The sequence below is a fragment of the Pseudopodoces humilis genome, chromosome 6, assembly GCF_049639895.1.
Source record: "Pseudopodoces humilis isolate 2021_Gansu_Grassland_sample_001 chromosome 6, ASM4963989v1, whole genome shotgun sequence".
Lineage (NCBI taxonomy): Eukaryota > Metazoa > Chordata > Aves > Passeriformes > Paridae > Pseudopodoces > Pseudopodoces humilis.
Window position 1 is genome coordinate 37,312,913 of NC_142205.1, and position 25,085 is coordinate 37,337,997.

General features: G+C 40.2%; 2 protein-coding genes across 21 annotated transcripts in view; both read left to right on the top strand.

Moving 5' to 3' along the window:
• Positions 1–16,633, top strand: part of NEK1 (NIMA related kinase 1) — a 58,023-nt gene extending 41,390 nt beyond the window's left edge. For 13 of the 19 annotated variants that reach the window (XM_088056067.1, XM_088056072.1, XM_088056073.1 and 10 more), the window contains one exon: positions 2,582–2,676. In XM_088056067.1, coding sequence (XP_087912193.1) covers positions 2,582–2,661 — 80 coding nt within the window. In that variant the 3' untranslated portion in view covers positions 2,662–2,676. Of the gene's footprint in view, positions 1–747; positions 929–2,581; positions 2,677–3,314; positions 3,785–4,116; positions 4,557–7,288; positions 7,406–7,925; positions 8,066–9,343; positions 9,414–15,371 lie in introns of those variants that run through there. The other 6 variants (XR_015772638.1, XR_015772637.1, XR_001332091.2 and 3 more) reach the window with 6 other exon arrangements.
• A 1,787-nt stretch (positions 16,634–18,420) lies between these two features.
• SH3RF1 (SH3 domain containing ring finger 1) overlaps positions 18,421–25,085 on the top strand; it is an 84,669-nt gene continuing 78,004 nt past the window's right edge. For both annotated transcript variants that reach the window (XR_015772724.1, XM_005517614.3), the window contains exons 1-2: positions 18,421–18,509; positions 19,817–20,299. Coding sequence is in view for 1 of the 2 variants with exons in the window: in XM_005517614.3 (XP_005517671.2) it covers positions 19,919–20,299 (381 nt within the window). In the remaining variant the exon portion in view is untranslated. The remainder of the gene's footprint in view (positions 18,510–19,816; positions 20,300–25,085) is intronic.

Below are 25,085 nucleotides of genomic sequence, written 5' to 3' on the forward strand. Positions count from 1 at the left end.
TAGTGGCTGATTTGGTAAGGTACGCCACAGTAGTTCATTTTTCAAGTGTCCAAAAGACTGGCAATGTAGAATAGGAAAAAAATGGTTACTATAGTGTAACCATTTTCTTTTGCTTGCTGCTCTGCTTTAAGGATATTTTAAAACTAGTACTAAAAGGCTTAAATTAAAATTTGCTGACATGTTGGCATATAAATTATAAGCTGTTGTCTGAGTGAATCCTATTAAAATGAGCTGACTTTCATCTTGCAAAATGCTGATTAACAAGTGGTTATTTTTATTAGATTCAGTTCTAATTCTGTATTTTACAAATCTGTGGTAGCATCCAAAAAATGATAAGAAAAAGTAATTCTATACATTTCAGACACTTAAAAAATCCTATGCTAATAGGGGTGAATAGAGGACAAGTGACAGACAGAAGGATCTTCATGAGCTTCTGTCTCAAAAACCTTATACTCTTCAAATGTTGGGAGACTATCTCTGTTGCTCTTTCCTAAGAGGATTGTTCTAGCTGAAGCAGGCCACTTGAGGTGCAAATTCATTAATCCAAGATGACACAATGGTCAATATTTGTGTGTAGCGCTTTAAGGCAGATTTAGTCATGGTCACCTCACTGGTGACAGACTTAGTGGATTCTTGTGTTACTGCTTACTAAATTGTGGTTTCTAGATTGTTTTATAACTCTAGTTTGATTTGCGTTTATGTGTGTCTCTTTTACACACTGTCTCTCCCCTCTTCTACTTTTTACAGGTAATGATGAATAAACCTGACTCAGGAAATTCCTTAGTGCTTTTTACATATCTGTGTCTGAAGTCTGCACAGCTGAACAACAAATTGTAGTGGAGAATGTAACAAGGGACAGGAGAGGCAAGACTTCACAGAAGAATGTTGATTGTATAAAAAAGAAAAAAACATGCCTTTTAAACTGAGATACCTTTAGAGTTCTCTTGTGTGGATTTGCATACATGTTTCTTAAATATTAGGTGCCCAAAATTAAAAAAACCCCACACCAACCAAAAGCAACAAAAACAAAATCAACAAAACCCAAAAACCTCAACAAACCAAACAAAAAACCCCCAAACCTGTAACCTCTCAAATTTCAAAAGAAACAGAGAAAGAAATACCTGTATATATTCTGATACAAAACTGGGACCTATAATTAAAACAGAATTTCTTCCATATGAACAGATAGCTGCTATGGTTGAATAGTTGGAAGCATTACTGTGTTGTGGAAATACATCTAGCTATTCACTTACTTTAAATAGCTTTTCTTTACACCTACACAAAAAAATTGTTTTGCTTTTATTGACCCTCATGGTTATATTTTAATAGTATCTTAATCTAGTGGTCCAGTTTAAGTATTTCAATTTTATTGTATTTTGAAGCTGAAGGCTTTTGTCATATCTGAAATATCTTGACACTGTTTCTGAATTAGGGCAGACTGGTACATAAGTCACCATTGAAATGTCTGGGGGTGGGGGTATGAGATTCATTTGGAGCTAGAATACTCTTTCTTCCAAAATTTTTCTTCTTCTTTTTCTTCTTCCTGTTTGCTATCCCCTTCCCAAAAATCCCAGTTGTTTACCTCTCTTGAATTATGTAATCTGGCCAGTGATGATGTACTACACTGTTGAACCAAAGGGGGAGGGGGCTTCCAGTTTAGCTTTGAAGTCTGAGTGTTCTAGTCGTTGCTCAGCAGCCACAGGGGGAAATGCAACATTGCAGCCACAAGTGCTGTGTAATACTTCACATCTCCTGGCTCCTGTATTGTGTAAGTTGGTTTGCACCACCATATAAGCAAAACCAGCTTTCTTCTGACATACATTTCCTTGTTCCTTGTGTCAAAGCAGTACTATACAGCGCAGACATTAGGGATTCTGTTGTTTTCCAGTCATTGTCTCTGCATCAGCTTTACTGGTTTACCCATTACAGTAAGCCTCTTGTTATGAATTTGATGAACTGTCAAACTTCCAAGTGCCCTACTGGAGAAAAATAGGTTTGGTTTCTTTTTTTTTTTTCAGCTACAACCAGTCACAATCTAAAACTGACAAAAGTTGCTTTTCCACAAAGTAAAAACATATATATATATATATATAATTTAAATTGTCAAAATATGTACATGATTTTTGTATAATTGTTTTATGGTGTCATTGTTAAAATTTTGCCCACTGAGAAGCGTTAATTTTTTAGACAGATACCAAACTTACTCTAGTTCAGCAGTATCATGGGAATCTGCATTGAGAATAAAATTAATAATAAATTGCCTTTAATAGATTATTATTTATATCCTTATTTCTTTGATAAACACCTCTTACTTCATCTGATGGGAAACTATGATCAGTCATTGGAAACAATGTTGGTTCTGGGCTATGCTGCTTCTCGTCTCATTCCTTTTCCTTCTTTATTTCCTTTTTCTTAACTTCCCACAGTAAACTTTTTACCAGGCTTCTCTTCCAGTTCACTTTTAACTGCTGCATTATCTATTCAGAGGGATGATCCTCATAAGCATGTCACTCATGGCATTTAGCAAATACACCCTAAAGACTCCATTAAAGAATGATTCTGAATTATTTTCCTTTTTCAGGTTTGATTTTTTCAAATCATACCGTGCCCATCTTTTGGAGGAAGAGAGGACTCAAAACCTTTAGATTTAAAATAATATAGAATAACTGTATGGAAACAACAAAATACACAATTGGTATATTCTGTCCTCTATGGATTTGAATCACCTTAAGGTGATATAGACTTACTGAAGTTAAGGATTGGGCTGTGTTCACTTCTTTTAAATTGAAGTCATATCATTATTGACAGTCTTAATTTCTTATGCAGTGTACTGGCTTGGTTCTGGTGAGAAAATGGGCATAATCTGCACACTGCAAGATTTACAAACAGAGATTTTTACCAATTAATAATTTGAAAATTACATGCAGATTGTGGACAGCTTTTCAAGAATAATCTTCAAACCTGCCACCCAAGACTGAATATCCTTGAAATCTCTTAAAAGCTAACTTAAAGCCGACACAGTAAATAAATTTGTCTGCAAAAGAGGAGCACTTTCATCTGAAATGTTAAATCCATATTTAACATATTCTACAATGATATCAAGGACAGTGTGGCTGCAAGATAATTAATTGGTCTGTACGCAATTTAATGAAATTAGTTGGGCATTTGGCTTGTGTGCATATTACATTCACCTTGAAGAATTTTCTGTTGTAGTTCTACAAATACACAGCATACATAGCAAATTGAGATATGGAACAGTATTTTAAACACAAAACATATTCTGAACTACGTAACACTGATGTCTCTGTCCTCAGACTTGCTTCTTGACCCTCGAAGCCAACTCAAAGTTCAGTTGGGTAATGTTTAAAAGGAAACCAAAACATCCAAACAAGCAAAAAACCATCAGCAGAAAGGAGTAACACCCCAGCAGTGAGCTGGTTTGAACTGAACAGGTACAGTACTCTACCTGGAGCACTGATGCCTAAAACCTTTGAAGAACAGAGTGCAAAGAGGCTTTTGCTCTTCAATTTGCTGAATTCTGATGAGTGCCTATTTGAAGTTACTATTAGAAGAGACTCCAGAAAAACGTGTTACCTGGTTGGGCAACGTGAACCAAAGCAGAGCACAGGTTTTTCTGTGGTCTGGTAAGTGAATGGGCTGATTTAAATCAAGTTCCAGTCTACCACATTCCTAACAAGGCTCTTGGTGCACTTGAGAAATCTGCATTATTTATTAGCGATTCTTCCTTCAGCTTTTACTGCTTCTCGGTCCCTCATTTCTCTCATTTGAGCATCAATGCTGTGTGTTTACTGAAACACGCGTTCTCCACTCCGCTCGTTGTTGTAAAGCTTTAAAGCGTTGCCCGAATTGGGTGGCGAGCGGGGCTGCGGGTGTTGTGCGGGCCCTTGAGCCGCCGTCTTCAGCCGCCAGGGGGCAGCGCGCGGGCGGGCGCGGCTTCGGGCCCTCGCCGTGGGGAGCGCGGCGAGGCTGAGCCGGAGCAGGAGTTCGTAACGCCCTGAAATTGATTTATTTCCTTGTACAAGGCCGTTTTCTGAAAAATACCCATAAATGCAATGCTTTGTCTGTTTATAAGGCTTTGCATTCTTTTTCCTGGAGGATAGGAGGATCATAGACTCATAGAGTATCCTGAGTTGGAAGGGACCTACAAGGATCATGGAGTCCAGCTCCTGGCCCTGAGCAATCACACCATGTGAACTCACTCCTTGAACTCTGGCAGTCACTCTCTGACTACTTCCCTGGGGAGCCTGCTCCAGTCCACAGCCATCCTCTGGCGGAAAAACCTTTTTCTGATACACAACCTCAACGACCCTGACATAGCTTCAGGCCATTCCCTCGGGTCAGCGGTCACCACAGAAAAAAGATCAGTGCCTGCACCTCCTCTTCCCCTCACGAGGAAGCTGTAACTGCCATGAGGTCTGTCTTCAGTCTCCTGAACAGAAAAGTGATCTCAGCTGTTCCTCCTATGACTTCCCTTCACCGTCCTTCACCACCTTTTTAGCCCTGCTTTGGATGCTCTCTAGCAGCTTTATGGCATAGTATGTCCAGTTTCCCCAAATGACTAGATGCAAATCTAAGTAAAATACAACACTTCTAGCACAGTAGAAATGTATGGTTGGGCTCTGTATAATCTTCCCTCTGCTAGAGGCTGGGGTAGAAGCATGCCCCTGACTAAATTACTGATTTGACTTCTGTCTCCACTAAAAGCACCACATCAAAGCTCAAATAAAGCTATACTCTACATAATTTTATTAGCTGTGATAAACCAAAGACAAATACAGAAATTTGACTTTTCAGTGCTTTTAAATGTTTTTCTTTTCAAATGACTGTGTGCTTTCTCAAGTCTTATTTTACCATTTGCTCATTCATGAACCATATAGACTCAAATTTAGCGTGAAATAGAAATCAGTGGTTAGCATTCCTAAACCTTGTGGGGTTTTTTTGCCACTTTTATCATAGCAGTTTAAATGGAGCATTTTGTACAGTTTAAGTAGTTGTTTTAAAACCCATAAAGAGCTTCCTTTAAATTAAATTTGTGTGTTAATGCAATTCAACTTTAGATGCATTTCCAAGTTGATATGTTTTCCTGCTGAGCTGGTGAGTTCATCAATTCAAATTGTAGCACTTAGAATGGTTGGCTTGTGCAAGAGTCTTAAAAACACTTCTTCATCAACTAAAGCCTTAATTGAGCTGCTTCCACAAAGATATATTAATTTGCAGTTACTTATGAGACATGTATATATGCGTGTGTATATGTGTGTGTATGTATATATATATATATATATATATATATATACGTGAGTTCAGCTGCTGCTCCTAAATTGCTTGCCTTGAGCATCTCTGATCTGGTGCACTCTTCCAGATTTTATTTCCAAGACATTTTAAAATCAAGATGGGATTTAGCCAATTCCATTCACTCTCATTTTAACAACACAACTCAGATAACTCACTGAGCAAAAGACTTGGAGAGTTTTTTCTCATGAGCTGCACAACACAAGCCAAAGCCATGGGCAGGTTGCAGAGTGGGAAAACTGCAGCAAGGCAGCATTTGCTTAGTTTCAGGATGGCTGTGACAGTTCTTCCTCAAGTCATCCCTGGGCCTGACTGTGTCAAGTGAGGCTGGGGCGTTGCATGATTCACTTCTGCTTGGCTGATGGATGTTCCCTTAGGGACTGTAGTCAGCCAGGAAAAAATACAGTTCAGTTTTAAATAGGACTGTGGCTTGAGCTGATGTAGACAAGCTCTGAGGAGAAGAGAACCAATCAGGTCTTTGGCATACCCTAATTTTTGCTGTATCCTGCACACAGTCCTGACAGTAATCTCTCCCCTAGGGGAAGGGATGAAGTATGCATTTTGGCTGTGTCCTTGATATAGAATAAAACTTCCTTAAATTCAAATTGTAAGCTAACAGACTGTGGTTCCATCTCTCTTTAAAAAAATTAAATCTGAAGCAATACTTCAGGGATGCCATACTTTCCTCCTATTGGCTTCCCCATCAGCAATCAAATGTTCTTACTGGTTTTTTTTTATTGCTGCAACAACTATTCTGAATGCTGTCAGAGAAGTTTTGCAAAACTAAGATATGTAGCCTTTTTCTGAAATTATGGATTTGATGTGGATACAGAAAGGACAGAAAACCTGAGGTGCCCTTAATGATAAGCCACAACTCTCTATTGTGGAGCTCTACCAACTTGAGCACTGCTTAAAACTGCTTTTTATAAACTGCTGTAGCTGTTATATTTCCTCTAAATTCTGTTTCTTACTTTGTATGGACATGTTTAAGAATGGACATGACACTTATTGCCATGGCCTAGCTGACATGGTGATACTCACTCAAAGGTTGGGCTCGATGATCTCAAGAGGTCTTTTCCAACCTCATTTATTCTGGTAATCTGTAACAATTCTTGATAAAGGTGTCTGAAAGATAGAAATAAAATGCAACTAATTTGCCATAAATGTAGCACATTTAATTGAGCCTTTCCTACTGACATTACTTTTGATAACTTACATAGCCATTTGGAGTATTTTAATCCTCTTCTTTAAACATTGTAAGAGGAACCTAAAAGATGAAGTCTTGGACAGTTGAGCTTCTCAATAGAGTGTATTTGGACATAACATTGGACATACTTTTATGTCTTTTAATTATAAGAAGTATGAATATACTCTATTTTTTTATACTCAGTAGTTTTAAGCCTGAATTAGTAGACCTGTATTTACTGTTTCAAAGGCACTAAAATATCTCTGATATGATTTTTAGCTTATATAGCACTTTTTTTCCAGCTGTGGAAAAGACTTATTGCACTCTATATCCAGTTCCACCTTGGCCTTTAGATTGCAATGTCCTGAATAACTTAGCTCACTCTATTCACTTAACACTGCTTTGTCGCCTTTCCTCATATGACCACTATCCCTTTCTCTTCATTGGACAATCATCTTTGTCCAGAACCTTCAGCAAATTCTGACTCCACAGACCATGAGGTCAGACGCTGCCAGGTAGGAAAGGAAGCACAGTTCAGTTCTGGCCCACGACCTTTGCTAGCCATGCAGTGATAACTGAAATAACGACTTTGCTCAGATCCATAATGGGCAGAGTTTCCACCACGACCTATGTCTAGATGTACATAACAGTAGTGGAGCATGGATGAGCACTGTCATAAGGCCTCCTTCCTCCCAGTAAAATTAAAGAAAGCTTGAGTCAGATCCCATTGTGATTTGTTAAGTTCCTCCTGTTCACCACAGTCTGTTCTTTCCCTCTGCTGATGATTATCAGGACCAGCAGAAGGAAATGTTCGCCCACCCTCATGCTTGGTCACGAAGCAGAGCGTCATTGATTAAATTGCTGAGAAGATGGGTGTGAGCCAAAGCACCAGACTCTGAGCTGCAGTTGGTGAGGATATGAACACGTCTTCCATTCTGCTTATTCTGCCACAGTGAACACAATCTCCATCAGAAGGATGGGCTATAACAGATGGAGCTATAATTTAAACCACTTTGTAACAGTTCCTAAAGCTCATCTGTCAAGGATGGTGCCAGACTGCTTGTGCAGTGTTAGTAAGAGAAATTTACGTATGAACATACAATGTGAAATAGGCCTGCTGAGAAGCAAAAGCTGTGTAGCCTATAGTGTTTATCTTGCATTAATCAAGTTGTAATACATTTACTTAGCACTATTTTTGTTTTCGCTTGCTGGCAAAATCCCCACAAATGTTTCATTCTGCCTTACAGCAGTTAAAAAGGTGAGAAATGTATAACTGAAATAATTTACTAATTGTGTAATTTCCTGGCTTATGACACTATAAACCATGGAGGCTTCTTAGAGGATCACACTAATCCATAGTATGACACAGGTCAGATCACTTCCTAGAGTCACTAGTTTTAACAAAGCTATCTATAACATTTCAACTCAGGTATTTTCAGCTGAAATTCAGAAGACTGCCAAGCCTGTAAGATGTGGGGTGTCCCCTATCCCTCCATTCTGCATTTCTGTCTTAGTGGTGTCTGAAGAATATGCTGCTCACAGCTACACTGACGGTCATGGAAATTGCAGGTACCTCATTTCTGGAAATCTAGATGCTTTTGCAGCCTTAGGGAATGATGTTTTCTTGCCACAGGATAACAGAGAGGTCAAAAGGCTTTGTGATCATTTGCCATAAGACTGTAGAATAATAGAATGTACTGCGGAAAAAAATGCACTGAAAGTATCTGGGAGTTTCTGTGCATACTAGACAATATATTCTATTCTAATTTTCTGTGGTTAAGTTTACTGTTACTGAGGCCTAGAAGTAGCCAAATAAAACAGCAGGGAAGCCTTTTCTGTGTTTCTTGCCTCCATTTCTCACTAACATTTTTACATTTGCTCCCTCCCTGTTCCAATGGAAGCTGAGGGGAAAGTGCCAAGTGCAGTACTAATGACACGAAGAAAAGTACTGAAGGAAGCAACATGGAGGCCATGGTTTCAACCACTCTCCCTCCCTTGCCCAGGAGAATTTCAGTGACCTCTTGACATCTCCCATGGGAAACTTTAAATTAACAAGAGTATTTGCCAAGTAAATACAAAAAAAATGGCATTAAAATAGTATTGTTTCTGACTTAATCCTCCTAAAGTCAATGCAGGTGAATTAAGGTTCCCAGAGCAGCTGTAACACAGTAACCTCAATCTTGATGGCTGGGTATGTGAACGTGTATGAGGACTGATTAAAAAACACTGCCATACACTCACTAATAGTCACTGGGGAAACTGAAAATACAAATGCCAAAAATTAAGTTACAGCTTGTTCCTGGATTGTGCTGGTATATTGGTTAAAACTAATATGTGTACTGCAACACTACCTAGAGTCACAACATTAATTTGTCCTATGAAAACAGAGGAAAAGGCATTTCATGTTCATTATAAGCTGATTGGTTATTCTGCCATATTTTTGCTGGGCTAAACTATTCAAGAATGATTGTTGTGACTTTTGGAAAATATTCTGGCTTTATTATATGCCAGTTGCCAATTTTTCCACTGAAATCTGATCATGAGGAATAGAGATATGAAGGTATGTTGTACGTCAAGTATCTCCATACCATACTCCCCCGACGCCCAGAGAATACATTTGCTTCCCAGCAACACTTGCTGGTCATTATTAACTTTGATTCTGCTTGTTAATAGTAGGATTAATAGTAGGATTAATTCTACTCCCAGAGACAGGTTGCTAAACTGGAGATCTGTAGTTTAGTACTAGGAATTGCTCCTTTGCTTCCTCCCCAGCATATTATTTAATTGAACCTGTAGAGATAAATGCATCTGTGCCAATCCTTGTTTTGTCTTCTCTTATCTTCCCAGTCCTTTTTGCCACAAGTCAAGTCTTCCACGTATGAGGTAACTCTGCCTTCATGTTCCCCATGCCCGTCATGTAAGTAGGATCAGCACAATAAATCCTGTAAATAAGAATGCTTCCAGAAGACAATACCAGAAAAAAATGCTCACCAATGTGAACTGGTATGCAGGAAAAGACCTAGCACAGGCCATTTGCTGACAGTTCTTTAGAGCACAGCTGCCTTAGCTGCTTAGCTATATATAAGGAATATGACATGGATTAAAAATACATCAGTTTTTAGCACAGGTGTGACCTTAGAGAAGGATTGTGGTAGAACTGCATTAGCAGTTTGCAGGATTTTGGCACACTCACCCATTGTCAGTGTCCCAATCCATCTACACTCAGAGTTGCTGTTTGCATTTTCTGGGACATGTGGGAAAATATTACTTGAAAATGAGTTTGACTATAGCTCATATAAAGTGTCTATTTAAGAGGTATTTAAGGGCTGATTCTTAGCTGGGGGATGGAATCCAGCTGCCTGTTTTCTTTGGCCTCAAGAGCCAGTTTCATGTGATTTACATTTTCAAAGCTGATTTCACAATGAAAAAGCTTGAGGCTTGGTTTTGAGACATGGCATGGTTTTTTTGGGATTGGGGTTTCTTTTGGTGGTGGGCGCATGCTAGTGAGTAAATATTTTACAGCCCACATTCCTAATTCTACAAAATCAGTGACTCCAGGCTGTGGGACAATATAAGTAAGCACAAAAGCTGGAATTTATTGCTAGTAATGATCTATGAGATAAGATTTTTCAGCTAAGCCAGTGCAGAGTTCTCTTGCCAGATGTGGGGGAGTGAAAGTGACACAAATCTTAAAAAAAAAAAAAGAAATCTTTGGCAATCCCAGAGTGATTATATAGCCTTGTAGTGCTAGCAGCCTCAGAGAATTAATTTTGTGTCTCAATGTCCTTATTGATTTAGAAGCCAAGTCTCAAGCTTTATAAAATAAATTCAAAGTAGTGCCATGAATACTCCATAAATTTATCTCACTTCCTTAATCATATTTTGAACAAAGATAGTTTTGGAGTCCTTTTTCCTACATTCCTCTGTTTATGAAGAACTGTGGTAGCAGAACGATAGTGATTCTGCAAAAAGTCAGTGGGGAACTTGTACCTTTATTTCCTTACTTTCATCCCAGTGTAAGTAAAAACTTTTCTTCAGAGTCAAGCTACATCATAGATCCTTGCTTTTTGCTTCCAAGATATCACAGACAAAAGCATGGTTCATGGCTGGTACACTGATCACATCCAAACCTCTGCCTACATCCTTTCACAAGTGTACCAGGAAATGCAGAGAATGAAAGCTGTAAAGGAGCTTCTGTACCTTTCAGACAGCCAAGAGGCCTAATTTGTGCTAATGGGGCGGCAACTTTCCTTGGTGTTGAGGGTACATTCCAAAAAGGGATATTAAAGTAAAAAAAAATGCTTTCCCTTGCTATAAGGATACTGCTTTACTAGTTTGGAATTAAAATGGTAGTGCACTTTAAATGCTGTAACACATTTTAATTATTTATATCCTAGTACACAAACTCTTACACAACCTATCTCATCACTTATGTATGACACCACAGCAGAACTCTGCAAGTGTGGCAGAGATGTTTGAAAAGTAAACATGCTGATAATCCTACTTGCCTGTCACATAACTGTGCCCAGCAGGCACTTTTAGTAAGAGAATGCTATTTTAGGGAAATATATGTCTCTGAAAAAAAAAATTCTAGCTGTGCATGCTTTTAGGAACTAACATGACAACTTTTTTTTTTTTTTTGGCAAACTATTAAACTGTTGCAGCGCATGAAATTCTAAAATAACTTGGTTTAGAATTTAATCTTTTTGTAGATTTTGCTGTAAAAACATATGAATTTCATGGAATTCATGAATCCATGTGACACGGAAAGAGGTCACATATTTATCCTGGAGCGTCTTACCAGTCCCTAAGTCTGAGTCCTAAGTCTCCTGAGAGTGTAACATAGCTACAGACTCTTCTGGGACAAAACCCAAACCAACTCTCCCTGCAGAAGAGAAGGTGAAGAGATTACAGTACTTTTCAACAGATTGCCTGATTTGGACAGTAGGAGGAACTGCAGGACTCATCATAAAACAACACAAACAACACTACAGATACATTATTGTTACACATTTGTCACACTTCAGCTTTTATGACCACAAAAGCATAAATGGTTTTAAAGAGTTACACCTCTGTAAATCCACTTCCAATAACTTCTTTTGGAATAAGACACTTTGGATAAGGTGTTTGTTAAGACCTGCAGAAATTTCTGAATTTTCATTATGCTGTCATGCAGTTACCCAAAGGAGAAATAAAATCCTTTACATGACCTGTTGCAGAGCCTATGCTCTGAGTGAACATGAAAATTTCTCATCTAGAAAGACTGAAAAGAATGCTTAATATGCTCTAAAGATTTATTTAGTGTGAAAGTGTGAATAGATCTGAGGTGCCACCCTGTTACATATTGGAGGACCCTAAGGCTTTGGCCATGGATGTTTGCTCTTGGAGGGCTGACTGAAGGATCCCTCTAGATAAAATAGCACAGTATTGTAAATTCTTCCCTGAATGTGAAACTTACTGACTAGCTTTGCCTTTTCACAGGATTTTAGAGAGTGAAGTTGTAGTGTGTTTCTAGAAATACAAAGTATAACAGAAGGTAGAATCTAGGAATTGTACACCTGACATGATGGATACATACATCTTCTAAAACTCGCAACTTCCTTCCCTCTCCACAACCCACATGCGAAAGTGTCTCTGACTGTCCTTAGCAGTTTATTCTCCTATCTAAAATTGAATTTTTTTTATTGGCTTTTGGTTTGGTTTTTTTGTCAAAAAATATACATGCCAAGTATTCGGTCTCCCAACATTCGGCTTCTTTCAGATACGTTGGTAATGAGGTGTGGTAATGAAGACTAAGTAAACTTTGATGAATGTTGAACATCCTCCATGATATTTTTGCTTATTTAAGAAAAAGAAGAATTGTTTGGGCCCATCATCTCATCTGTGTTTGAATAACATTTGGGTGTCCAAAGCTCCAAACACTTGTCACAGTGTTCCTCAAAGATAAAACTGGACTTTAGTCATTCCAGCTCACTATCACTGGAAGTAGTTTATAACAGTTCTGCCTGATCTCAGTCTAGAGTCACTAACATGATAATTTTACTTCAATATTTATATGATTATTGGTTTACTGTTCATATGAAAGAGCTTTACACTGTGACTGGAATGCAGCCTTTGCAAGTGGGAAAAATACTAATAGCTTTTTAATAGCTTACAATTTGCTAACAATATAGCAAACTATTAAAACAGCATGTAAGCATTCCAAAATGTCTAGGGCAGTCAATAATTCTAAAACTACATCCTGAATCACTTATAAATCTTTGGGAGACCAGACCTTAATGGGGCTGGGAGATTTCTAGAGCAGGACTGAACACATAACCTAGTATGCTCTGCTCCCACTAGAATCTCCCCTGTGGAGAGAGCATTAATTCTAGAGGGACAAAGAAGCATTAGGCCCAATTCTGCAGCCTCACGGTCTAGGTCTGCAGTTTATCAGCTGTATGAAAGGAAGGAAAAAGATAACCTGATTTTGGAATAAACTTATTAGGAATAATAAGTCCTCTTCTAAAATCTTCACAGCTGTACCATCTAGCTTAATGTCTTTAAACATGCACTCTCCTTTGTTTTTCCTTTAACATTATTTGTAGTATTCAAGCTTGCTGGTTAATGAGATGCAGGCACAATGTTCCCATCAGCATAATGAGCATTTAAATCAAGTTCTTGACCAACTACCAACACCTTACTGCATTTCTACAGTGTACAGCCCTGAATGATGCAGCTAGTTTCTGGGGATCATAAGCACCCGTAAGCCCAGTGTTTGTTTTTCTGTGACTGACTAACCTAGTGGGAATGTCCTATAACAAAAAGCTCGATCAAACACTGAGAACTTGTAACATGTTTATTCTTTAATGCCACAGACACTTTTTGTATTGCACATTTCCTCCTTGTGACTCAAATTAAGTTACCGCGATAGCAGCGATATGTATAAAGTTACAATCCCAGATTCACCTTATCAGCAAGAACCGGTTTACATGAATACACAAATGATACTGTACCCAAGAAAGCTGGATGCCTAGAACACACCATAAAGATGTGCTTTCAGTATATTTTGGCTTCTAGTTTTACAAGTCTTTTCTCCCAGCTCCTCACAAATACCAGAACAGCAGAGATCCTTCCGGCAGGATGCTAAAGCCTTAGAAGCACATTTGTCATTGATGTAGTTTAAACTAGTTCATAACCTAAAAAGTGCATTAAGACTAGCACAAAACTCAGTTTGCCAGCAAACCAACCGGATCAGTATCAACCATGCTGAGCTCCTTGCTGCTAGAATTGTTGCCAGCAGTAACTGAGCTAGGTAATTTAAAGCTGGACTAACAGAAAAAAAAACCCAAAAAACCAAGACATCAAAGCAAAACCAAACTGCAATCCCCCCTTAGCTCCTTGAAAAAACCTAGAAACAAAACCACAGGAAAAAAAAAAATCAACTCTTTAATGAAAAAGGAATGAAGTCCCTGAAGAACATCTTTGCTCATTTCCACCAGACCGAAGAAAGTTGTCCATGGACCATCCTTCATGATGTGCTGTACTTGCCAATGTAAAGCGAGAAAGATCAGCACAGCCATCAGCAGTAAAGTCTCACTAAAGGGATGTCAATAGGAATTTTGCATGGCTTTTGAAAGGGGATCACCACTATGTCTCCACCCGTTATTTTACAAGGAAATAAGATTGACCTTTTTGGTCTGTGCTTGAGATCTATATTGTATGGGAAAGACAGGCTAATGTGATCACTGCAAATGAAAAATTACGATCCTTTCTGACTAAATTAAATAAAAAAAAGCTTCAAAAATATTTTAGTACAAAAATGTAGCTCAAAACAAAAACATGCTTATGAACCTAGAAATAAAATTAATGCAGACTACGACTGCCACAAGACACTGTTGTGTTTTCTTTCTGATAGGATGTAACACCTCTTGTTCTATGAGTCTTATTATGCTTGAGCCTTTTGCAGTTATCTGAAGACTAACAGGATGGAATTCACAAATGAATTAATTATGCCATCATATGTTTATTCTTGCAGGCCTGCATTTTTCTACATGGCACTCAGTTTTGTTTTATTACTCTAAATATATATAGTGCTAACATGATTTTTTCAGGCACATGGATTATCCCTGCTGTCCAGGGTAACAATCTTCAGGGACATTCTGTAGGATTAGAATGAAGATTGGACCTGGTGTTGTTTTGTAGTGCATTAGTGTATTTAGGGCATTACCAAATGTTTTTACGTTTAAGATTTGCATGTTGAAAAATGTACAATTTTTGAAATATCCCATACTACTTATCCATTAAATTTCCTAAGAAACTAGATGCAGATGACTATAGAGTGCATCTCTTAGCCCCTCTTCACAATAATTACTTGGCAAAACCTGATGGAATATCTGGAAAGTTATTAAGATTCTAAAGGTTTTATAGAGAACAGCAGTAATATAAAAAAATAATCTAATATTGAATGTCCCTCCTACAGCAAAGGGTGCAGCAGACGTTGTTCTTTCTTTTTGTGAGCTGCCAGCTTATCAATTAAACAGTGTTGCTCAAAAACAGGCACAGTATAGACTGTCTCACATTTTAAAGACAGAAGAAAAACTAAGGGTACTCGGAAATGTGCCAGAAACAGGAATTATTGCAGTAAGAGTTAATTAAAATAGAAAGTGTGACTGTTTCAACAGAGTGGGCTGAAGACATGGGGAGAGGCCTCTAGGCTGTTTGGCCCAGAGAGTAAAAGGAAGGTATTGGTGAAAGAGAAGGAGTGCAGAGAACACAGTGGGTTAATTACACAAAGGATGCTGACACAGAAAAAAGGAAAGAAAAAGGTGCTACTAGTTCTTTCTGCTACTGACTTTGTCTTTTGCTGTTCTTCCTACTGTCCTTTACTCAACAGCTTCCAGGTATCTTCCAGGAGGAGAAACAACATACATTGGAGGAAAAAAAGAAGTGTACCTGAAACAGAAGAAAAATGCATTACACCAAAAATGTGTAAAATACAAATATTAATAGACATTATAATTGTAGAAATCCAGGTGATTGAGTAACTGGAGGGCCTCATCTTTCAAATCTGTGTTTTTTAAGGATTTCTGCCCTTTGCATCATGTACTCAGTAAAAGCTGTACAAGGAACTAATAACTGTGCATTAGGATGGGACAATTTCAAGAAGTGAGGCCTTCTCATGTAAAAATGCCTGAAGAGTACAATTCCCTGCTTATGGCTGGTAATAGGAAAGAAAAATGCTTCAATGTAAAAGCAATTCTGTTCCTTTCAGTCCTGGCACCAGAGTATTACAGCCTCTCTGAGTCAAACACTTACTTACACTTAGTGTAAGAGGGCAGTGGCATACATCTGCACACACCCCCACCTTTTTTTACATGGATCATAACTGTTTGAAAATTAACCACAGCTACTGCTCAGGAAGTAATATATTTACCTGATACTCTTCATATTACCTGATACTATATATTACTATATATATATTACTGATACTATATATATGTAGTTATAACACATTACCTGATACTACACATATTTACCTGATACTCTCACATATTTACTCTGACACTCTCAGAGTATTTACTGCTTTGGTGTGTATTCCACAATGTATTTAGTATTTTACAGACTTTACATAAAACACTATCAAAGACCAACCCTGATAAAGGGGTAATCTTTTTATCCTGCTTCCCTGAACTTTCATCTTGCTTCCCTGGTACACCACTGGTGTTGTAAATTCCTTTACTGTTTTAATAGATATTTTACATTCCTTAGGCAGCAAACTAAGTTTAGACAACAGTAATTGTCTTGCTTACAAAACTGTGCTAGAAAGGCTGGCAAATTATTACCATGAGATCTTTTGAAGAAGCTATGTCCAAAAGTGAAATCCAATTGCAAGAAGATACTTTGTTTAGATTCAACAAGTCTCTGTTTCAAATGTACTGATTATCGTTTTTTCTGTAGCGACAGCACAAACATGGCAAGATAGGGGAATACTATGAGACATAGGAATATTCTTATGTATCAGATGTTTATACCCTTCTATTTATGTTACGATACTCCCTGGAAAGCAGACATAGACCAGAAACCCATCTGTATCAGTTTTCCTAAACTCCAGAATTCATGGGGGAGGAAACCTTATTTCTTAATGAACTGTACATATTTAGCTGCTTCAACATTTCCACTACTATGACTGAAAAATAAAATAAAATATTGGAGATGCAGTATGAGTACTTGGAAATCCTAATAATCATAGAATATCACTACCATTGGAAACAACAAAGTTAGCATATCCAGAAAGACAGAAAAGCCTGTCACACTATCAGCTTGTCCAAACCTACACAATCCATGTGTGAAAAAGAAAAAAAAAAAAAGAAGAAAGAAAAAAAGGCAGCTTTTTATATATATACAGAATTCAGTAAGGATGGCAGCAAATTTAAAGTTATAGAATATCCTGCATTGGAAGGGACCCACAAGGATCATCAAGTTCAGCTCCTGACCCTGCACAGAACAGCCCCAAGAATCACACCATATGCCTGGGAGCCTTGTCCAAATGCTTCTTGAACTCAGTCTTTTGCTGTGATGACTTCCCTGGGAAGCCTGAGCCAGTGCCCAACCACCCTCTGGGTCATGAAGAAACTTTCCCTAACATCCTACCTAAACTTCCCTTGACTCAGTTTCATACCACTTCTTAGAGTCAGCTTGAAAGCTTGAACTACACACAAGCTTTTGGATTGCCTCCTTTTTGAGTTGCAGTTGGCAAGATGAATAACTGGAACTTAAACTTTTGTCTAACTTTTCCTCACTCATAAACAAGGGGTCTCATTTAATTTAAAAAGAGCAGGCTTTAACTTCTTTTTGTTTTATGGTAATTTTATGTATCTTAGGGTTTAGTTCCTCCTTCATTGCCACAGTCTCGTAGAGAAGTATCTCACAAAAAACACCCCAAAAGAAAGTGCATAATCTCCTGAGAACACAGGTGTGTGGTTCTTGAGGGGGGGGGGGGTGGGGGGGGAGGAAGCGTGTGAAGCGAGGCAATTACCGATTTTCTGGCATCATTTATTTAATTAAGCAGTCCTATCACAGAACCCTTTAGTTTGGAACAGACCTCTAAGATCAGCGAGTCCAACTGCTAATCCAGCACTGCCAAGTCCAGCGCTAACCATGCCCACGGACACGCTGCACTCGACCACACCACGGGCGTGCCGCAAGGGCCCGAAGGAGCACAGCCACACCGAGGGCAGCGATGGACGTGATCCGGCAGCCCCGTCTCCTTCCCTGCCCGTGTCCGGCACGGCGCCGCCCGATCCCCCGCAGCGGGAGTCGCCGCGGCCTCACCGTGTCCCACCGAGCCTCCGGGACCTGCGGGCGCACAGCCGGGGGGCTCAGCAAGGGTCCCCCGTCCCGCACAAGCCCGCCCAGCATGAGGAGTCTCCTTGGGCGGGCGGCAGCGGGCTCCGGGCACCCCGGCTCCTCCTTCTGTAGGGCCTGGCAGCCGCAGGCCGGCGCTCCGGGTACGACTTACCACAGACAGCGAGCGGGGGCAGCCCTGCAAGAATCGAGCGACCACCCACCCTCGTTCCCTCCCTCGTCCCTCTTCCTCGTTCGCCGCCGCCGCCGTCCCCACACAGACGGCGGCAGCCCCAGGTGCCCGTCCGGGCTGCCCCCGACGCACAAGGCGAGAGGCAAGCGCCTGATCCTCCTGTCCCAGGAAGCCGCCTGTGCTCTCCCAGAGCCCCACCACTGCCCAAGGTACCTAGCGAGGTGGGCATGGCGGGGACGACGAGGCGGCCCCACGCCCCGTCCCCGCCCGCCAGGGGCGGTGCTGCCGCTGGGCACCGCCGGGCCCGCCCCCGCTCCCTGCCCGCGGCCCCTCGGCGGGGCGGTGCCGGGCGGGGCGGTGCCGCCCCTCGCGTCAGCGGCCCCTGCGCGGCGGGGCGGGGAGGGCACGGGAGTCTCGGCGCTGCCGCGGCGGGAGCGGCACCGGTGGGGCCGGCGGCTCCTCACGGGAACAAAGCGGGGGCGGCGCGGCCATACGGTGAGAGCCGGGTGAAGGACGGGGAGGGGGCGGCGCTGCAGCTCCCCGGGGACCCCTGCGCTCCCGAGGGGGCATCGGCGCGGCGGAGGGGCCGCGGGCCCGCCCCCTCCCTCCTCCCTCTGCCTAGCGCCTTGGGGCGGGCTGACAGCGCCGTGCCCCCGGCTCGCCCCCGCCTCCCGGGGAGCCGTCCCCGCTCGCCCCGTGTCCCCGCAGGGACCCCTCCGCGCCGCTGCCGCGGCGTCCGCCCGCCTGCGGGTCGCTGTTCCCCCCGGGAGGGGGGGAATATAAAGCAGTGTATCGGGGAGGGGGGGCCGGCGCGGAGCCCGGGAGCAGGTAGGGGCGGGACGGCCCCCCCGGGACCCGCCCCCGCAGGCGGCTGCGGGGGCTGGGCGGAGGCGCTCAACTTCGCCCGGCGCTGGGCACTGCCGAGGTCAGCAAGCCTTTTTCTGCCCGTGAAGTATCCTGGTGTGACTCCTCGCAGATTTATTTATTTTTTTTTAGGAAGACTGTTTAGTGGTTCTTGGTTTTTTTCCCCCCCTCCCTTTCCCAGCCCCTCGCTGCATAGGCTGGGGCTGGCTGTGGGGGCTCGCCCCTGCCTCTGTGGCCGCATACGCAGCGCTCGTGTTGTCCTAACGATATGGCAGTAGCACTTCCTGCTGTAAATCACTTCGCGATAGTTTTTGAAGCGCTTCTTAAAGGCGGCACTGTAATGAACCCTCTTGTCACTGCTTGCGGTGAGCTTAAAACCTTGTTGATCTGGAGGCTGTTTTCAAGGCTGAGCTGTGTAATGTGCTGCAGTAGTTTTCATAGAAAGGGTAGAAATGTAGTTCACTGTTGGTTTAGTGTTGGCATAAATGTAATTCGCCTTGCTATGCCCTGTTGGTGTACACTGTGTGGTTTTGGACCTCGTAGTTACCTTTGCCATCTTTTTGTGAAAGAAAGCTCATCTCAAATGTTCAGAGAATACTGATGTATTAAGAGCTATGAAAAGTAAGCTTTGTTATACTGCTGTACTGAGGATAGATCTTTGTTCTGGAATAATTTGAGAAAATAAAATCACTCAGACTGAAATTTATGGGGACTTGAATTTTAAAACCTTAGCTGCTAGCATTTGTTAAAATATTTTAAATAAATAGATACATTAATGTAGATTGCTATTACTGTATTTCTGTTTAATTTATTGAACATGTCTACTGAATTAGTCTAATGATCTCTTATTCTGCTCTTTGTATGAACATCATCATATAAAATGGTCTTGCTGACTTTTTCCAGCTTATTAATGCCTTTTTCCCCTCAAAAAATTTTAGAGCACGGTCAGAAGAGGAATGGATGTAACATGACACCCATACAGTGCTCAAAACACACAAATTCTGCAAAGATTTGTTTTTTCATTAAGTAATACAAGGAAAATGGATGAATCGGCTTTGCTGGATCTGTTGGAGTGTCCTGTTTGCTTAGAACGCCTTGATGCTTCTGCAAAAGTCTTGCCTTGCCAACACACGTTTTGTAAACGCTGCCTGCTGGGCATTGTGAGCTCTCGCAATGAGCTGCGATGTCCCGAGTGCCGGACTTTAGTGGACTGCGGTGTTGACGAGCTTCCCAGTAATATTTTGCTTGTTAGACTACTGGATGGCATCAAACAGAGGCCTCGAAAACCCGGCGGTGGGACTGCTGGCACAAACGCTTTAAGGGTCCCCATCAGCACTGTAGCTAATTGTGGATCAAAGGACCTGCAGGGCTCCCAAGCTGGACAGCAGCAAAGGGTGCAAGCCCGGAGCCCTCCTGTTAGGGTAAGTACCACGTGGTGACAGTATTTTGTTGTGTCCCTGTCTTTTCCTGCACCATTTCAAAATGGTTGATGACCTCTGCTTTGGGATAAGGGCAGTCATATAGTTAATACAGCAAAACAATATAATTTTGAGAATTTTTGTAGATTTCTAGTAAAGCATGCCAGTGTTCCTATCAGTGTTGGTTTAATGTTACATGAATACTAATAATGCTTCCTTATTAAAACTCAGTTTTTGAGGCAAGGAGAAGAAATCCTTAACTGTCCAGTTCAAAGACAGTCAAATAGAGCAAGGTAACTTACATGGAAAGCGTAAGTTAATTTATTATTAAGGATAGAGATCTTGTGAAGAACATTTGAAATTGTTTTTAGTTTGTCAACTGCAAGACTAGATATTTCATTTTGGCTCATGCACTTTCTGAAATGAGTCTTATAATCAGTAAATTGCCTTTAAGTTAGACATAACAAATGTTAAACATGAGAGAGAAATCTTGCCACTAGCTTGTAAGTACCAAAATTTTTACTTTCTTTCCTTCAAAAAGAAATTTTTGAATTCCTGCAATCTGCTAAGTTGTTTGCACTCTTAGTCCTCATCATTTCTTTATTAGTTTTTCCTCAAGTATTTTTTCTAGGGGATTTGGAAGATCTTAATGGGAATGTCTTAATGGGAAGACATCTTTATATACTCTAATTCCTTCCTAAGAGCTATGAGTCTACAGGTTGACTCTGTCATACCTTATAATCAAGATTCAGTAGCCTCGTTTATGATTATTCATTCTAGAACCAGTGTTAGGAAGCGTAATTTTATGAGATGACAGACCTTGCTCTTTTTATCTAATGACAAAGCAGGACAGCTTCTCTGAAAGATTTTGCTGCCCAGTTTGAGTTTCTGTGTTTGAAGTAGAGTTTCTGAATCGTTTATGTGGTTTCCGTCTTGTGGAGTTTATTTGATTTTTATGAAATGTCTTAAGGAGTTCCAAGAAGAGGACCTGAATGTATTTTTGGCAGGACTAGTCTTTATTTTGAAGTGTATCTGAATTATTTCGTTTACTTACCCAGTGAAGGAAGCCTAACACTGATTTTCCTCAGTTGTACTTGACATGATTGGAATCTCTCCAAAAGATCTTAGATACACCTCTTAAGTTTACGTAAGGATTTAAAATGCAGTTGGTTTTCCATCAGGTGATATTGCTTTCTCTGCTTGCTAGAGAGCTCATCAGGTTCTTTACTTTAGAATATAGAAATTACAATTATCAACTCACTTCCTTCTAATGAGTTTTGTTTTGTATATATATTAACTGGTGAGGAGAGAAGGTGATCTGTGGGGTTTTTCTGTTAGTGGTTTGTTTTTGTGCTTTTGCTGAGTTTTCTTTCCAGAATGTAGAATCCTTAAAAAGTACTGCAAAGAAGCATCAGCAGTATCAAAACAAGTCTGGTTTCTCCAGAACTTTAAGGAGTTTATCATGACACCTTGCATTTGCAAATGCTCTTCAATTTAAAATAAAAAACCCTTATAATTTGTTTATGTGGTTTTGTGTTGACCTTTGTAAATAACTGTGTATTTTCAGAGACTACTTCTCCTCCAAAAAGGTTCCCAATGCAGCACTGTACGTGAGGGACCGTACTTCAGAGTTTCTTAAAGCTTTATTAGACAAAATAATTTGAATATGGAATATTTGCTCTTTTTTTACAATGTTCTATAATATCCTGTTCTGCAACATTTGCATTTCCAGATGTTGCACAGAGTAGAAAGTGGTAACACATGGAATGTTCCTTCAGCTTATGCTGTACCATGCGCCATTAAAACTGTGACTATATGCATTCTTCAGGCGATTAACTGATACTCATTGTATATTAATGATAGTTTTCAGTGTTTTACAGTAGGTCTTATTCCAATTCTTAGAGTTGGAGTTTCACAGGCATTCTTGTGCCTTCTTTCCTTTGGGAGACAGGGAAAGATGATGATCTCATCATTTGTCCACGTTGTCCAGAGCCTTTTTTACTAGGAAGCCAATACTTTTAAGAACATGAGCCAACTTTAATGGATAAGAAGGTGGAGATATGAACTACTTTTCCATTTTCTATATGAAAAGTGGTTTGGAAAAAAAAAAAGTCCAGAAAGCAAAATGCCACTTTAATGGACAGCGTTGAAATGAATGCCGTATTTGTTTTGCTAGCTCTAACATAAAGATGCTTGCAAATACAGTTTCTCCCTGGGAATTGAAGAGGAAAATCTGTTTCTAGATGAGTGGCAGAGTCAGATTTCCTAAACTAATTTTGCTGAAGGGGAGCTAGTAAATGAAAGTTGCTGTTATGTTAAATGAAGTGAATGTGGATGAAGGCTGTCAAATCATAAACATTGTGCTTATGTGCCTGAAGTAATACTAAGCTCATAAATGCCCTTTCAGAGAATGCCATAATTTTCAGAAAAGGTTAATATAGCATGTACTGCAGCATGATTTCCTGAACTGTATCAATGACTGTGGAGTGGCCAGCCCTGTAATTGTACAGTATATTGCATTCTCTGTATGTATGTGGTGACACATGGCAATAAACAAACAAATGGTTTCTTGAGTCTTAAAACTAATGGAACTGGGTGGGTGGTGGGGATTAATGAATCTTGTGCCTAGTATCTCCCCCACTAGAGTAGCCCTGTTTCTTTCTGTAACCTCTGTAAGCTTTCACTGCTGTAACAACAGCAATTTCTCTATGCAAGTTCTTAATCTGTTTTGTTCCCCTGCTGTTTTGATGTATAAAGCCTCCTGTGCCTTTTCCTGGTACTGGCTGGACGGCATCCTGCTGCACCTGATGGAAAACTTGTTGTTTGTCCAGCAGTTCTGTTCTAGGCAGCCAGCTTGCATGGGACAACAAACAGTTATACACATACTGCAGCTTTCTCTCTGGTATGGATATGAATTTAATACTTTTCTCCTTTTGTTTCAAGTGAAAACCTTCAGCTGGGCTGACAGCTTGGAAGAGCTGTAAGAGCCAAAGCCTACTCTCAAATCTGCTTGGGACTGGTCATCGGGAGGAAGTTATTGAGGGCTGTGGAGGGACTGCATGATCACATGAGCCTTGTTTCCTTCAAAAGAGCATTCATCCTTTTATGTTTATGCTCATGTTATTGATTTTTTCATTTTCACAGAGTGTGTCAAACAAGAATTATCCTAAGTTCCTAATGGCAGTTTTACAAGGGTACGTTTTTTGCAGGAGTCGTAAATGTAGCTGTGTGCGTAAGCTGTGATGTTGGAGAACTGTTCCGTCCTAGACAGATTTAACATGATCCATGTTTAACTTTTCCTTTGAATTCGTGTTTGCCTAAGACATGCTAAGTCCCCTTCTAGTTTGTTGATAGTCCAGCTTTTTGAAGTTAGGGCTATCTTTTCCACAGAACCTAGAGGAGAGTTGTCTAGATAGTCTGAAATCTCATCACTGTTGAAAATACTTCGTAATAAAGTTTTCAGCTGTTTTCTGGGCCAAATGTTGCAGGAAGAGCTAAGAGGATAATTCAAATGATCTCCATTAACAAAAGAAAAGTTGGCTATTCCTGATAGAGCTGAGTAAGAACTGATGGTGTAATTTCATTATATTACACTGTATGTCAGTGAGTATGTTACATTTTATGTTAGTGGAAAATCTTATCAAGAAATGTTACAGTGAAATGTAAAAGTCCTAAAGCTTTTCCCTTTTTGGTTGTTTTTTATTCTGGAAGGCCCCTAGAAACCTCTGGAGACACCATTCTCAGTGAAGTCAACTTGAAATGAGAGGGTAAAGAGTCATTATAGGCTATTGGAAAACGCTCCTTTAGGTGTTAGAGGGGGATAGAGCCACTAGTATCTGAGCATCTGAGTTGTTTCTGATAAATTCTTTTACACTGAGGAAGAAAGAAAAACCCTCAACAGGAGATAATTTCATGAGTTTCTGCTAATGCTTAGCAGTGGTGCCATGCCATGTAAACCCATGCGTCTATTTTCATGTTTGTTTAACAAGGAAAATAATGCTAAAATTTTGTTTAGCTTTTATAAGCTAAGCTATAACCTTAACCTATAACCTTTTAGACCAGAAAATAACAATAGAATGGAAAATGTGCATTCATAGATCAGTAACTTTATTACATTATTGTAAGTAAATATGGGGATCACCAAGCCTAGCAGCAGGTGTAGATTGGAACAGATGTTGAAATCATCTTGGAACAAGAGTTAGTGGAATAAGAGAATACAAAGAAATGTATCAGTAAAGGTCTGCTGGAGGGGTACTCTTAGAAGAGGTTCCCATTGTCATAACAGACCAGACTGTAAAGTATACCCATTTAAAGGAAAAAGCAGTTGTAGAAAAACATGCAAAAAACACTGGCAAATGGAGTTAGTTCTGTGATAGTTATTTGTGATCATAGGCTGGAGAATCACTACTTGATGGTACCTGATTTTGAGCTGACCCCCCCTGACCAAAAGGTTATTCTATACCATATGGCTTCATGCTTAGCATATAAATCTGGGGAAAGAAGAAGGAATGGGGGAAGTTCCCCAAGTAACATTTGAGAATCTGGAGATAGATACCTATTAGTGTTCTGGAGTGATCATTAGAAAATATTTTGTGATGCTTTGAAAATCATAAATATATGCTTTTGTTTCATTTCATGTTTGCTGAGATACCAGATTCTGTTTTTATGTTTACAGTTGCTTGTACAATTTTAGTTACTTCTGTGTAACACTGTTGAACCCTACGTGAAACTAGAGAAAATTTAATGGAGATCATAAATATAAAAGGAAAGTAGACTGACTGTCATGGTG